The sequence below is a fragment of the Cebidichthys violaceus genome, unplaced genomic scaffold, assembly GCF_023349555.1.
Source record: "Cebidichthys violaceus isolate CVI_PGR_0920_01 unplaced genomic scaffold, fCebVio1.0.p SCAF_41, whole genome shotgun sequence".
In the NCBI taxonomy this organism is placed as follows: Eukaryota; Metazoa; Chordata; class Actinopteri; order Perciformes; family Stichaeidae; genus Cebidichthys; species Cebidichthys violaceus.
The window spans coordinates 728,692-744,346 of record NW_027176606.1 but is presented as its reverse complement, the minus strand read 5'-3'; the positions used below and the strand labels follow the sequence as shown (position 1 = coordinate 744,346).

Here is a 15,655-nt window from a genome sequence, read left to right as displayed (position 1 = left end):
GTCAGAGCTCCGGAGCCCATTGCGAAGAACAGATGCCAATGAATTATCCAATAATGTCTTGAGTTGTGATTCATCACACGTCGAGTCTTTGGGGTTAAGTTTAGGTCTATTTCAGTTCCAGTTGAGCTTGATAAAACACTCGGCGTATCCCGCATCAATAATACAGCGATCAACACGCCGCACACAGCGTATGAGGCTACATCCTTTTAGCCTTGTCGGCCCAAATGGATTTCCATGTTTCTGCATGTAGCTGCCACACCGCTGAATTATTTAAAGGCGGTAATTAGGCTGCTGTATGTGTCTGGAGAGCAAAATAACGGTCAGGACATTGTTAGTTTGTATTATTCTACCGCCATCACCCCCCCCCCCCCCCCTCTTCCTCCTCCTTATTGTGTTTATTTTGGCCTAATTCCAGCTCCCCGGTTCATAGAAAAGAGCAAAATACAAGCACTTAAATTGAATAGATGAAAAAACCCCAGGCAAAAAACATCATTTACACTGTGTGCAGGTCTGTGTGTGTGTGTGTGTGTGTGTGTGTGTGTGTGTGTGTGTGTCTTTCCCTTCCTGTCGGATCACGTTTGTCTAAGCAGAGTGTGTACACATTATACAGTGGCCGACTGTCCCGAAGCTGTTGTGGTATCGCTGTCCCGATGGCATTTGCATTTTAACGTCGCGTCATCTCCACCAACACCACGTTTGTGTTTTTTTGTTTTTTTTATGAATATAAGCTGGATGCGTGTCACAAGAACAATGGGTTTTGTGGAGCGTTGCCCCGCTCATGAACCGGGACGAGCCAATGCTCCGTGACCTGGATAGCAAAGAGGAGAGCCCGCCATATTAGAAAAGGGTCACGGTGTCAGTGGCAACACACATTCGTGTAAAAGGGGGGAGAAAAGCACACACACACACGCACGCACACACACACACACGCAGCTGCACACACACACGCAGCTGCACTCACACGGGACGGCCTGGCTGTAGCGTGCGTCGCGGCGGTTGCGCTTCAGCTCGTTTCCCTCAGCTTCACGCTCATGTGCCGGTTTGATAGCAGCGGGTTTGCTGCTGTTCGAAGCGCAATCTGGGAAGGGAAGGAGCGGATGCATTTGGGAACATGACCTTGTTAACGGTGTTGCTGAGCGGTTGATTTTTTTTCTTTTTTTGCAGCTTTACACACAACCAGAGTGTGAGTTCACACAGCGGCTGAACCAGTAAACTCCGAGGTCACGGGCCAAGTCTAAAAAGGTCTAGATCTGGAAGGCAGCAATAAAGTACGTCAAGTTCAAATAGTTACGCTTTCCAGGACGCTCATAGCTGCAAAGCATTCAACAAGCACTAAACAAGACTGTCCCTCGTAATAAGAGCAGCTCCGCCACATTGAATCCACAGCATCTGTGTTATTTCCACAACTGTTAAAGATCAGTGGTACGAATTACAGTAAAGTGGAGCTCGATGTTAGAGAACTGCCAACAGCAGCGATGATGGAAGATGTGGCGACCGACAGATGGACTAAATCCCCTTCAGCTCTGAGGAGAAACTCTTGAGAGTTCTCCCAACCTAAAAACCAAAACGGGACACGTCTGCTATAAGCGTTGAGTTTGAGCTTGTCTCTTTACCCGTCCTTCGTCCTTCCCTTTCTCCTCCACCTTCGACACGCTGACCTTTAAGGCCTCCCTCATTTTCTCACTATCTCAGTCCTTTTCGCTCTTTCTCTCCTTCCCTCTGGTCGTTTCTGCTGAACTGTGAGGATTGAAGGGATGTGGGAAGAAAAAAAAAAAAAAGAAAGAAAAGAAACTCGGGATCATGGGAAGGTGTGATGGCGGGATGTCTGTCGGGACCTCGGGGATGAAAGAGCACGGCCCCGTGAAAGGAGAGGCGAAAAAAAAAAACCCTTCCTTTCCTTCCTCCTCTCTCAACGGTCATTGAAGGAGTAACACCTTCAATGACCGTTGAGAGAACCTAGATGTCCAGTGGCAGCAGCGGCTCAGCTGTTGGGTCATCGCCAGGTGTAAAAATATGCGCTTTCTGCAGTATGAGAAACCACATATACATGACGTACAGAGTAATATGGTCTGGTCTGACACTGATAATTCAAGATTCTGGATCTCAGGGCGCTTCGGCCTTTTCTCCGCTCGCAATTCATTCATCTCACTGTCGTTTGATCTGATCATACCTATCAGTAGCAGAACCCTGCTTCTTCTTCTCCTCCTCCTCCTCTATCCAACTCTGAACCCCCACCCGTCCATCCATCCATCACCTCAATCCTCGCCCCAAACGAGGCCCTGGTACAGCGCAGCGATACTGAGGGAGGTCGCCGTGCGGTCACTGCGCAAAGCCTGGTCGCATTGTGACTCCAAGCTGCAGAATGTGCCATGGTGCATTAGCGCGCTGCCGCCTGGCTGAGCATGAGGCAGAGAGAGAGAGAGAGAGAGAGAGAGAGAGAGAGAGAGAGAGAGAGAGAGAGAGAGAGAGAGGAGGAGCTAAGGGATGGAGTAAAAGGCAAAAGGATGGGGAAGCAAAAGAGGGAGGAGAACCGAAGGAGGATAAAAGGAGAGAGAGAGAGAGAGAGAGAGAGAGAGGAGGAGCTAAGGGATGGAGTAAAAGGCAAAAGGATGGGGAAGCAAAAGAGGGAGGAGAACCGGAGGAGGATAAAAGGAGAGAGAGAGAGAGAGAGAGAGAGAGAGAGAGAACATCAGCGCACTTACACAAGCAGAGTTCAGAGGCCCCGGGGGCACAGGGTCCCTGTAAGGTGGCTCATCAAATATGGAGGCAGATCAAGGTTGTGTGTTCGCTCCGGTATCGACTCCTCATCTTCTCCTCTTTAACTCTTTTCTCCCTCTATCCCTCCATTTCTCTTCTCAATTCACTTTCTCTGCTCACCGTTTCTGCTCTCCATCACTTCCGTCTCTTCTGGATGCTACTACTTAATGAAAACAACTTGTCCACGCTGACCCACCGGGTTTGACTGAGGGTGTCTTATGACCGATGTCCCTGGTTTGATTCTGGCCAACAACCTGTCTTTAGCAGGTCCTTTACTTTGTTGGCATCCTTGGCTTCAGTCCATCTGCACAGACTACTATCAATCAATGATACAATGCCAAATTATCTTATCTAAGAAAACAAATAAGGTGATAGGATTTTATCCATATCATGTGCACCGTTAAATAAAAACAGATGGGATGTGATTGGAGGATGTGACGGACCAATGGGAGAGCCCGTCGTGATGCTGCTGGCGCATGATCTCACTTTCATCCTCGCCCTAAGCAGGTTTACACAGCTGCGATCGGCCCGTTGCTAATCTGCTCTGCACCAACTGCATGTGCTGTAACTAATGCATGCATGCACGCACACACACACACACACACACACACACACACACGAGTTTCTGAGTCTACATTGAAGGCAATGAATTTGAGGGCGCTGAAAGGCGACCTGTGAACGGTCAGGTTTTTTCTATTTTCAATATTTCTTTTAAGTGATGACACTGATAAATGGTTTGTTATTAACTTCCCTGTTGAAAACCATGCTCTGTGTGTGTGTGTCATGAAAACACAAAGGTGAACGTGAAAATGTCAGCAAAAGCATCACATTTTATGTTCCAGTCAGTAAGTGAGGAACAGCTGATGAAAATGAAACATGTTTTCAAAGTCGTTGGCGTTATTAAGCACTCATATCCGTACTTGGTATCATCAAGTACTCAAATGTAAAGTACTTCCATCCCTAATGTGTTTTAATGTCGGAAAAAATTCCCCTTAGCATGAAAAAGATGAATAAAAGAAAGCTTTTAAGATTAAGGAGCCTACACAAGCATACAGACTTTGACAGAACATGGACAATCAAACACGCACACACACACACACACACGCACACACTCAATTGTCAGAAGAAAGAGGTCACGTCGGGGGTCGTCGTCCAGGGACTTGTGCTGAAAGTCAAACATGAAAGAGCTCTACCCCGAAGGCTCTGGACAACCTCCATGACATGTGACCGAGGTCAAAGGAAGCCGCAGCGGGGCCGTGCTCTCACTATTAACCCATATAACACACACACACACACACACACACACACACACACACACACACACACACACACACACACACACGGTTTACTTGTACTCACTCTTTCTGCGCACACACACACATGCGTGTTTGTCATCAAAGTAGCAGTGTGTGGCCGTGTTGCGATAAAGGCGAAGGCTCTGGGGGGGGGGGGGGGGGGGGGGTGGGGGGGGGGGGGGGGGGGTGGGGGGGGTGGGGGGGGGGTTGGTTGTCCATGGCCCGTCCTTGACCCTCCGCCGCACCTTCGACAGCTTTGAGTGACGGAGGATGACAGATAATTAAACAATGTTAGTCACAAATAGAAGAACTGCAGGGAAATGTACAGCCTGCCTTGTTTGGCGCGCTGTTTTAATAGCAGTGGACATTAAATAAATAATGAAACGGATGTTCAGTACGTCATTACCACGACGACGAAGAAGGCGATGAGACAATTATCGTTGTTGTATTGTTACTGTAGACGTTTACATCACCGCTAGACAGTATAAAAGACTGTTTTTGTATTCCTTTTTGACATTTTTGATTTATTTTGGTAAGAAATGGGGGCATCCAAATGGCAAATTTAAACAGTTAAGAGAATAATTTAATTTCACATTTGGGTGAGTTTAACTTTCGCCACACTGCGTGACTTTGACCGTCAGTTCTCTAGGATTTGACAACCATAAACCCACGATAAAGTAGATTTACGTGAGCCTGGTGATTTTTAATCTTCTGAATCCCCTAAATTCTCACGAGTCTGATTTGCTCAAGAAGTAAATACTGTGAACCCATACTGGAGTATTTCTGCCGTGACACGCATTGATCTCCACAGGACAGATGTGCTCACGCTCGGTCAGGGTCAAGTGGTCAATAGCAGTGATCGGAGAGAGGCCGCGCTGCACGACCGGCCCGTCGATCCCACAGAGACATGGAGAACATGGCTGTTTAATTTCACATCGGCCTCCAGCGTGGCAGCAGGTCCGGGCGTGCAGCAGGAACAAACTGGCACTCTGAGGCCTCCACAGTATTGGCAGGATCGATCTGCTTATCTCAGGCCAAGTGTGAGCTTCCAATCCTTAATGCATGGTCAATACAAAACACACGAGGGGATGCATGAGGAGACGGCTGTGGACTCCGCACGGGAGGGTGGAAGTATCCATTTCTGGCGTGCCTGCAGCCACTCATCTGCCCTTCTCTGTCACAAGCCATTACATTAACTCAGACCCAACAGGTGTCGCCGGACACAGCGGCCAACGACTGCATGCTAATGAAGGCTGTGTTCATGCAGGAGTTGTGTCCCACTTTTTCATTTGAACACCTGCAGCCAGCTGTTTGCTAAATTAGTCAATAGTGAGGTAAAAAAAAAAAGAAAAAAAAAAGGAGGAAGGTCACTTCTTTTAAATACACCTTTAATTAAATTCAACTGACTGCTTGTGGAGACCAAATAAACAGTATTGGAGGTGCTCAATCATGAATCAACAATAATAAATATCTGCCTTTAGTTAACTGTATATGACACTAAACATGCTGGTGGAAAGTCCCTATTAGAGAGCTATAGAGGCCTTTTCAGTGACGTTTTTAGGTGGGAAAATGGTGGGGCAACAACTTTTTGGACATATGCAAAACCAGAAAATGACGTTATTTTACATAATACGATATTTCACAATTCAAATATTAACACAGGTGACAATTCAACTTAACCATACCTGTTCTCCTCAACTCTCTGGTGCGCTGGAAATTGGTGTAAACAAAGATGCTAGAGATCCTTAAAGCTCGTTCTTAACCAGGCAGCGTCTCCTCCGAATAACGCACGTGGGAAGCGAAAACAAAAGCGTCATCTCTGACAAGCTAACTCTTAGCAATGACGTCATAGGACCAGGCAAACAGCCAATCAGAGTGCAGCGTGACAACACGCAATCAGTATGCTCTGCGCATGCGTGTTGTTGTTCTCTCCCGCACTGGGCACTTAGCCCACGCCTCAAAGTTGTGCATTAATCCATAATTATATTCATTTATAAATGACTCAGTACCACGAAAACATCACTTTATCTTCCTGATGCCGGCAGGGGGCGCTAGCGTCGCCTCAGGGTGATTTATTGAGACAACATAAAACAATAATTAAAAAAAAGGATTAGGCCAAGTTATGCCTCAGTGCGAATATTACGCGCTATTATACAGTCTGCGGCTATTATTAATGCATTCTACTGTTTCAAATGTGAGATGAGAGTTGTGGTAAATCAGGGCTCGTTTCCTGGTGACCATGTTTCCACGGCAATCATGGAACCCGTCAACAAATCCAGGAAACGGAGACGTGGAAGATGTAAAAACTGGTAAATAAAAGGAACTGCTTTTGAGAGTTTGTTATGTTATGGGACATTTTGAACACATCTCCGAAAAATCAGGCCAATGTTTTCTTATTGTCCAATTTGGTGCATGTTAGCGTGAATATCTCGTGTGCCTTACGGTGTTATTTTTTTGCAGGACGCACGGATCTCCCCCAGACGGGCTCATGTTTCCAGCTGTTGTCGTCGGGAGCCCAGAGAGGCTGGATGAACGCGTGAACAGACAGGTGGGCTCATTAACATAACGGATAGATTAATATCACATCAATAACAATAGATTAGTGTCTACCCCACATGGTATAACCACCACATGTGTACACAATTAAAGGTCAAAAGAGTATAAAAGTCTCAGGAGTATTCACTGAGCCTTGATGTGTTATAATGTAGGCCTGAATGGGATTTCACTGCTGTGGGTTTATAAAAATGCAATTAAATGAACAAGGGCACATGTTAATCTGTGGAGGAGCTACTGTGCTGCGTTCAAAGACATGGTTGGCCTATAAATACTTCCCTTTAAAACATGTTTTTTCATTAAAAGCACACAATGAAATGAAAATGAAAGCCGGTGCTTCAAAAAAAAAAAAAAAAGAACTCTACACTACATGTACTTCATTTCCACATGTGCACCTTTTGTTGAGGTCATAGCAGGAAACACACACAGGTGTGACTGCGTGCGGTTATCCCAGTAAGCCATGCCAGTGAGAAAGCGCACACAACTGCACGCACAACTTGTGTGTCGCCCTCCAGGGTCTGTCGGCGCTCCACGTGGCCTGCCTTTACGGCCGGCTGGCTACGGTGCAGCGCCTGGTGGAGTCCGGGCAGGAGCGGGTCAACGGCAGCGATCTCCAGGGTCGCCGGCCCGTTCACATGGTGCTGTCGGCCCGGAGCTCACCCAACGCCTCCTCCTGCCTCGCGTACCTGCTGGAGCACGGGGCCGACGCCAACGCGTAAGGGCCTCAATGTGTGAACAATTGCTCTGCGCATGTGTTTTGTTTTTTTTTTAACTTTAGGCAGCTGCATTTTCTATTATGGGTTTCGTTTATGGATTCTGTCAGCTGGATCCAGAGGCACTCGGCTTATTCAATCACCAAAGTAAAGCGATATAAAACGAGAAGCTTAGAATAAAAGCTGCAGAGAGCAACAGTGGAACTGTGATTACAGTGAGACGATGGTGAAAGTTTATAGCTGACTGTAGGAAGGGATAATGATGGTAATGAGGATAATTATGACAAAAGAAATGGTGGTGATGATGATAACAGAAACAAGCCGAGAGAACAGAGGGTTTTTTTCTTAAATACTTTTATTTCTGTTGTTACCAGTACCACAGATTCAGGGACGACCCCGCTGCACCTGGCCGCCTCCGAAGGCCTCCTGGACTGCACAGAGACCCTCACGCGGGCCGGAGCAGATGTGCTGGCCCAGGACGGCACGGGACACACCCCTCTGGATGTGGCCCGCATCTGGTGCCGCAGGAAGGTGGCCAGGTAGCGAGCTAAAAGAACAGTTCAGGGTTCAAGGTTCTGTGACGCTGTTACGGTTACGATTGTCAAGGCTGCTTGTGTTTCATGTGGAGGTATCTGAAAAGCTGCATGTGGCGGGCGGAGAAGAAGAGAGAAATGCAGGAGAGGAAGCTGGTTCAGACGTTGTACAGAGATCTTGTGGATGTGGTCAAACTGAATGATCTCAATAAAAAGGTTAGTTTGTATGTTGTGGAAATGATCCAACATAAATGAACCCTAAACTGTGATGTCACAGATGTCATCAAAAAAAAAAAATCACATATTTTCTGGTATTCTGTTCATCAAATGTTATAAAATGTATACTTCAACAATGTGTGACATATCTTTCAGACACTTGTAGATGAGAAGACGGCAGAGTGGGCGAACAAGAAAGGTTTTCCTCTCCTAAAGGATTCATCCCCCAGAGTCTTGGCGAGTCAGTACCACACCCAGTGCCTCCCATCGGATCAGAACACTTCTCATCCAGAACGAGCCAAGCAGCAGTCGGAAGGTCCTCCGCAGGACCAGGGCACCTCCACTAAGGGACCTCCAGCCTCGTCCTCCAGACCCTGGACCGTCTTCACGGGCCTCCAGCCGGAGAAGCCCCTCAGAGAGCCGGACCTGCGGGACCAAGTCACGGTGTGGCGGGGCGGCGCCGGCGGCGGCGGGCGGCCTCAGTACAGAACCGAGTGGGACGGCACGCGTCGCCCCGCCCCGGACGTGCCTCTGGATGTCCTCGAGAGGGTGTTGTTCCCCAGAGCCTTCCCATCCAGGATCGCCTCCCCTCGGTGCTTTGAGCCACGGGACATTGTGGAGGTCCAGCACAGAGGACAGCCCCGGGGGCGGAGCACCTCCCCCTGGACAGAGGTGGCCATGCACCTGGCTGAAGCGCTGGAGCCCGGACACTACTGATCGTCACACTCCGACACCTGGAATTAGTATTAGTGTGGAGGAAATGTATTAAAACTCTGCTGTTGAAATATGTATTTTTACATCCAAACTTTGTGGGAGGATCAAAGAGCATGAAGCCCTTTTTAGATTTAACATAGTTTCTATACAACATTTTGAGGAAATTAACATTATTGTAATTCCAGGATTATACTTTAGTAAAAGTTCTGGCAGTGTCCTCTGTGCGTAACAGCAAACCTTTCCCAACTCAATATTCTGCCGCGCCGAGACTAAAGTGACAAAATTAAAAATGCCACATGAACGGAGGGGTGAGTGAGGGGTGAGTGAGGGGTGAGAAAACCTCAGTGAACTGGGTCACCTGTCTCAGATGGATCCCTGCACTTTCACTGGTCCCCCCAGGGAACCGACTCTGGGATCCAGGTGAGGGCTTGTCAGCAGCATGGTTGTGACTGCGAGCTGTGGCCTGTCAGCTTAAGGTGTGTGTGTGTGTGTGTGTGTGTGTGTATGTATGGGGGGGGGGGGGCAGTGTCGCAGTTTTGTCTTTTTTCCTTTACTTCACACCTCGGCGGGGGTCACCACAGCCTCAACCTGGTGTGACCCAGACACATGGGACTTCAATAACATAAAGCCATCCAACTATGGCTGTCTCACTCACACTCTCTCACTCTCTCTCACACACACACACACACACACACACACACACACACACACACACACACACACACACACACACACACACACACACACACACACACACACACACACACACACACACACACACACACACACACACACGACGGTGTGGAGTTCAGGGTTGGACAAAACAGAAAATTTTTACTGAAAAAAAAAAAAGAACATTAAATGGGTGAATTAAAGTGATTTTAATTGGAAATGACGAGGATGAGTACATCTATTTTTTGCCTTTATTTCCTTGAACACCAACCTGTGAAAAGAAGCGTTTAATCCGACAGTTATTTCAACAAAATCTTTTATTAAACATTTGTGTGCATACCCGCCTACAAAAGAATTGCACTCCGTAATTGGTAAAAAAGAATGTCGGCCTCTTTAACGGCGCTTCCGTCAAACCACTTTGAGCAGCTTTTGTCCCCCCCGACACACGGGAGCTCACCAGAGCCGCTGCACAGGTTCGATCTTCACAAAGTGTTTTCTAGTCGTCTGATGTCGGGTTAAAACTCAACGATCAATGTACAAAAATCTGTTTGTTATTACTGCGAGTGTTCTTTTAGTGCTTTTTGTTCAAACAGTCCAGCCAGACTACAGCGCTGGTGATTAATGACTCCGTGGATCGTTTCGTGTGGACGCGTGTAAATGATCCGGACCGGGAGATTTCACTTTAATTTAAGGGCGTTTCAATTATAAAAGTAATTATATATATATATATATATATATATATATATATATATATATATATATATATATATATATATATATATATATATCTATATATATCATGTCACGTCTTGTAATTAAAACGCCTCCATCGATCTGAAGCCCATTCATTACAACTTAACGTCTCTCTGATTTAAAGTCATCTTTAAAAGTTCTGCCGTCTCCGACCTTCTTCATCAAAGTGTTCACTGGTGTCGTCTAAATGACGGCGGATCTCATAACCCCCCCCAAAAAAAAGAAAAGATGATATTGACGTATCTGCCAAAAAAGTCCAAACAGATGGTGGTCGACCCTGGACATAGGAAATTAAATACCAACGTTTTAAAAAGGTGGAAGAGTCCAACATGACGATAGGCAAGCGGTGCTCTACGGAGATCCCTACAAAGAGGTCTCTAGGCGATGATCGCAGTAAAGACAGACGGACAGAAAGACAAAGAGAGACGAACGTGTCCCGTGTCCACAGTGAGCTCTGCTCCGCTCATTGGTCCGACTTCTTCTCTATCCGCTCTTCTTCTCACTTTGGCCACCGTTTTGTTTATTTAGTCCCATCCAGAAACAAAATGTCCAAAAGTCCTTCCTGCTTCCCCCTTACTCTCCAACACATGCTCTCACTCACTCACACGCCCCCCCCCCCCCTCCTACCCTGACCCCCCCGCCCCCAGCTTGAGCTCCTCAGTACATCTTCTGTCGGCTGGGCAGCACTGCCTCCTTGAGGAAAGAGAAGATGAGGAGGATCCCGGACCTCTTCCCCCTCTTGCCCTTGGTGAAGTAATTAGACACCACATCGTCTAAAAAGAGAAGAAAGCGGGCGTTATGCGGTTGTTCTTTTATTCTGTAAATAAGGAAATGTATCAAGAAATGTATCAAAACAAGGAAAGACTGACTCGACATCATTTTCCTTTAATTACAATGTACTTTAAACCTCATAAATATGTTCTGAGGACGTTTATCATAAGCATAAGGTAGCTTAAGAATTTCCTCGATTCCTTGACGGACAAGACAAAAACAACACACAAAGCTCACCTCCTTGCTGCATGGTGGACGGAAGCACATTTTCCCCCGCCGACAGCGACACGAAGAAGCCGAAGGGGATCACCCACAGGCAGATGGTGAAGTACGCCAGCACCTTGATGCCAGACGAAAGCACACGGGAGAAATTCAAAATGGCAGAAAATCGTTCCGGGCCGCGTCACGGAATCGTGAATCTTGAGATGACATTACCTCCGAGAATGGATAATACTCTTGCGCAAAGTACTGGAAGGCCATATAATGGTTCACCACCACCAACACTGGAGCGTGAAGAAGAGGGAGAGAGGAAACGATGTTGGGGGGAAAAAAGTAAAACAAGGAGGAGGAGAATTAAATGCGTGCGTCACACTGACCACAGGAGAGGATGAAGTTCGGGGAGCTCAGCAGTATGTAAGGGAACGTCCGCAGGAGGCCGAAGTACACCAAGTTGGTGAAGAGGCCGAGTCCGACCATCAGAACCGGGAAGCCCTCAAAGAGATAGAGACTCGCCAGCACACCTGTGGAGAACTAAACACATTCACACACACACACACACACACACACACACACACACACACACACACACACACAGGGACTCAGATCACAGGCGTCGTTCACTGCAGTGTGCTCTTCAAAACAATCAGTCTGTATCCGCTTACTCACCATTATCATGTACTTTATTATTCGACTGGTGGCTACTGTGTATTCTTCTATTAGTTCTGCCAAGTAGTACAGGCCAGCAGCTGGGTGAGGACGAAAATAAGGCGAGGATTAAACAAACCAAAACAGGGAAAAACAGCAGAAACAGAGACGCCATTCTTTGTCAAATCAACACTTCTACAGACACTGGTTCATTTAGCGACTTCATCCACTTCTTTTGCTGGAAATCAACAAATATTTACAGTAAGTTTCCAAGTTTTCTCTTCTATTTCTCTGCCAGAACAAGCCACACATTGCTTCGTTATGTTTAATACTAAAAGGATGGAGCTGAAACTTTTTTTTTTTTTTTTTTTTTAAATGGTTGCAATGCAATACTTCAGTATCGGTACCATCACAAAACTATTTAAATAGCTTACTTTGAGGAATATTAACAGACTTTTCTATACATCTTTGGGTAGAGATCAAAGAATAAATAAAGAACAGTGAGAGTCGGACCAGAGATTCAAGGCCAACTTTTTCTAAAGCAAATAAAAAAGGTACTGAGGTTCAATATCCTGCTCTAGTCAACAGCGAAGGTAAAGCAAGAAAGCCTAAATAATATCAGTTCAGTCAAGTGAATTAATATAAAAATCACATCGGCAACACAGACCAAACACAGACCAAACATGTACGCCAGGTGAGAGCTCCCAGAGCAGAGGCTCATGGGAAAGTCTGAGAGCTTCATCACGCAAAGTCAATCTACAGGGTTATTCTTTTAACCTTAATCACATCTATTTATAACAGGTGGAATAAGATACGGAACGATGATAGCGACTTGAGAAAGCAAAGGCGCTCACGGGTCACACATGCTCTTTCACCTAGTTTTGACAACAGTGTCACATTGTTGCAAAAGCAGCTTATGAGTGGCAGCAAAGTGCCAGAAGGAAAGCTACTCAATAAGGCCTCCGTACCACTTTCCAATAAGTTGGCATATTTCACAAAAAAGGACTATAAACGTGTCTGTGGTTCGTTACGTTTGTAATAAACAGATGTGATGCTTTACGTAAATATACAAAGCAAATGTCAGGTTGTAACCGACCTATAAAAGCATCGGTAAATGTTTGATGTGTGCAGATAAGTCCAGTTTGCCTTATTAGAAAGTGTTGCCATCATTTCATCTGATGGTGGTTTGTGTTGACAGGCAAACCTGGACATGATTGTCCCTTGATCGAGTCTCTAGAGAGCAGACACTGACAGAGCTCGACAGTCAAACAGCCACACCTGACAGCTGCAGCAGGTGGTTTACGTGGCCAGGTGACTAACTGACAACGTGGCTCCTAAAAAAAAAAAAAAAAAAAAGTTTTGGAGCAAACTCAACATGTTGCTTGTAACAGACATTGTGACCAAACTAAAGTCATTTGCTGAGGCATCGGCTGATTGATTAACTCCAGTTTGAATCGATAAGACGAGAGAGAGACAGAGAGAGAGACAGACACAGAGAGAGAGAGAGAGAGAGAGAGAGAGAGAGAGCGAGAGAGAGAGAGAGAATGCATGCTAGCTCAGTGTTAGCAAACATAGCAGTGTCTCAAGAAAACTACTTAAGATCCAGAAATGTCAAACTCTAACCACAATACCTTATTGTACTTTTACTCAATGCTATACAGCCGGAACATACGTAACGTCATCATCTTGTAAGAGTACAATAACTTAAACAGCATCTTGTATTCGTTGCACATAATTCCCTGTGCTAGCTAGCTAGCAAAACATGCTATCAGCACTTCGGTGGACTAATAATCTCATTACTCAATCCTGAGGCAACGTTACTCTTGCATTTTATTATTAACACATTGGTCAAAGCTAGTAGAGTCGCTGCTTTGTGAAACGGAGCCCCGTTACCGTTACACAGGCATATATATTTATATACCTGCTGACTTGGTCCGCTAGCATTAGCGAGCGATCAGTGGCTAGCTAGCTAGCACTTGCAGTGATTTCCCAGCATGCACTTACCTATTGCTAGAGTGACGAAGGATATCTGGATGACTAGCGACAGCCAGCTGAGTAAATAAATAAACCACATCTCTCTGCATATGAAACAACACACACACAAATGTGGGGAAAAATAATACAGAAAACAGCTAGCTGGCTGCTAACTAGCGCTAGTGCACCATGTAGAGCTCAAAGTTCCTCCCCCCCGGCGTTTAGAGTCCAGGCTGAGGAGAGGAGAGAAGAAGGGCCTCAAAGGAGGGGGAGCTTTGGTCACAGCGCCACCTGTGGTTGGAGGAGAAGTGCAGGAGCGTGACAATGACTATTAAGCTCCTAAAATAAATACGTTGTAGATGGCTACAGGTACTATGTTATTATTCAACTTTGAGTGCGTATATTTACAGTTTGCCTCTATTTCATCTATCGACACATCTTGATGAAATCTTCTGAGCCACAGACACCCCGAGAAATAAGACGGAATTCTTAAAGTATGTCAAAACTTTGACTTTTGTCTCTCCTTAAATTTCTCACATATCTATTTTTTTTGTTTTTGTTGGTAAAAATGTGCCTCCTTTAGCAAACATTTGGCATAAATATTGTTGTGTTAAGGAAATAGCTGGTTTCCACAGCTATGCTGTTGGCTGACCAAGACATTGACTCAAAACACTTTTGCCTGGAATTTAAGAAAAACGTCCAAAACATCGTCAAACAACACAAATTAATACATTTGTCACATCTCTGACTTCATTCATTAAATTAGCTGGTTTCTCAGGGCCTCCAATACGGTCACATTCGTTTCAGGAAAAGGATGTAAGTACAAACATATATACATATAAACATATACATACACAAACATGCTTCCTTTCTTCTGCTCATTAACCTTTTACTTTAAAGTAAAGACGTTTGGGTATTAATGCCAACGTTCTCACAGTATCATGATTGTCTCTTGTTCACACGCAATTCATTTTCAATATCCTTAAATATCAGTTTCAGAACCGCCTGTCTCGCTTTCACTACCTGTATGTCTCTATCTCCTGCTTTCTGTCTCACACGCACACACACACACACACACACACACACACACACACACACACACACACACACACACACACACACACGCACTGGCTTTCATGTGCATTGATTCAATAACACTGAGGGGACAGAATACATTACTGCATCTCCAAAAGCTATAACACCTTTGAGACCGAGGAGGAAAACAATAAAACATGTATGCAGGAGAGTGAAAAGGCAGGCCTGCTGGTAAAAGGAGCTAAATAAAGTAAATATATAATGTGAAACAGTGTGAAGACACTAAAATGGTGTCGGAGTCAAAGGTGAGAGTAATTTCATCTTTTTCAAATGCTTTTAACAAAGGGAGATAGAGAGATAGTGTGGCGTCAGGGTGTGGGGGGTCCGTGTTCATTCATGCATGCACACATATATACATTATCCGTGTGGAGGTGAGAAAACAAAAGGCGACCTGCCGCATTTAAAGATACTTTCAGGAGGAAGCGGTCCAGGTCACCTGAGGCTCTTATCTCCACAACACCTCTGGGTTTCGGGTGTGAGAGCTTTAATGTGCCGAAATAAATGGCGGCCTCCGTCCTTCTGCTGGCTCGGGCTCTAAGAGACCGACACCTCGGGAGAGAAGTGAGTATTCTCATAATATAGTGTTTTTCATGGCTCTGGATATCTTTCATCTATATTCTGTGACATGCACTTAGATCAGATGAAACCCAGGCACCCAAAAAGAACGATGTCGGCCATTAAACACGGCTGACTGAGTTTCATTTCCTCTGACACGCAACAAGTACTGAAGCAGAGCCGGGTTAAA

General features: G+C 45.7%; 2 protein-coding genes across 2 annotated transcripts; one reads left to right on the top strand and one right to left on the bottom strand.

The window, feature by feature from the left end:
* The first annotated feature begins 6,280 nt into the window (after positions 1-6,280).
* Positions 6,281-8,924, top strand: ankrd53 (ankyrin repeat domain 53). The gene is made up of 6 exons (XM_068728331.1): positions 6,281-6,361; positions 6,513-6,600; positions 7,121-7,320; positions 7,693-7,857; positions 7,947-8,067; positions 8,224-8,924. The coding sequence occupies exons 1-6, from the start codon at positions 6,309-6,311 to the stop codon at positions 8,782-8,784; spliced, it is 1,188 nt and encodes a 395-aa protein (XP_068584432.1). The 5' UTR covers positions 6,281-6,308; the 3' UTR covers positions 8,785-8,924.
* Positions 8,925-10,848: 1,924 nt separating this feature from the next.
* On the bottom strand, positions 10,849-14,059 carry tex261 (testis expressed 261). Its single transcript, XM_068728339.1, has 6 exons — positions 13,846-14,059; positions 11,863-11,942; positions 11,574-11,727; positions 11,413-11,480; positions 11,215-11,317; positions 10,849-10,979 (listed from the first exon to the last, which is right to left on the bottom strand). The coding sequence occupies exons 1-6, from the start codon at positions 13,913-13,915 to the stop codon at positions 10,864-10,866; spliced, it is 591 nt and encodes a 196-aa protein (XP_068584440.1). The 5' UTR covers positions 13,916-14,059; the 3' UTR covers positions 10,849-10,863.
* Positions 14,060-15,655: the final 1,596 nt, after the last annotated feature.

What these genes read in the sequence shown, in the direction of transcription:
- tex261 (XM_068728339.1), bottom strand. Translation starts at nt 13,915, where the DNA reads ATGTGGTTTATTTATTTACTCAGCTGGCTGTCGCTAGTCATCCAGATA. An exon ending in CTTCGTCACTCTAGCAATAG is followed by an intron (nt 11,943 to 13,845) that starts GTAAGTGCATGC and finishes GTCCTCACCCAG; the next exon opens with CTGCTGGCCTGTACTACTTG. An exon ending in TAATAAAGTACATGATAATG is followed by an intron (nt 11,728 to 11,862) that starts GTGAGTAAGCGG and finishes GAATGTGTTTAG; the next exon opens with TTCTCCACAGGTGTGCTGGC.
- ankrd53 (XM_068728331.1), top strand. Translation starts at nt 6,309, where the DNA reads ATGGAACCCGTCAACAAATCCAGGAAACGGAGACGTGGAAGATGTAAA. An exon ending in CGTGGAAGATGTAAAAACTG is followed by an intron (nt 6,362 to 6,512) that starts GTAAATAAAAGG and finishes ATTTTTTTGCAG; the next exon opens with GACGCACGGATCTCCCCCAG. An exon ending in TGAATGATCTCAATAAAAAG is followed by an intron (nt 8,068 to 8,223) that starts GTTAGTTTGTAT and finishes CATATCTTTCAG; the next exon opens with ACACTTGTAGATGAGAAGAC.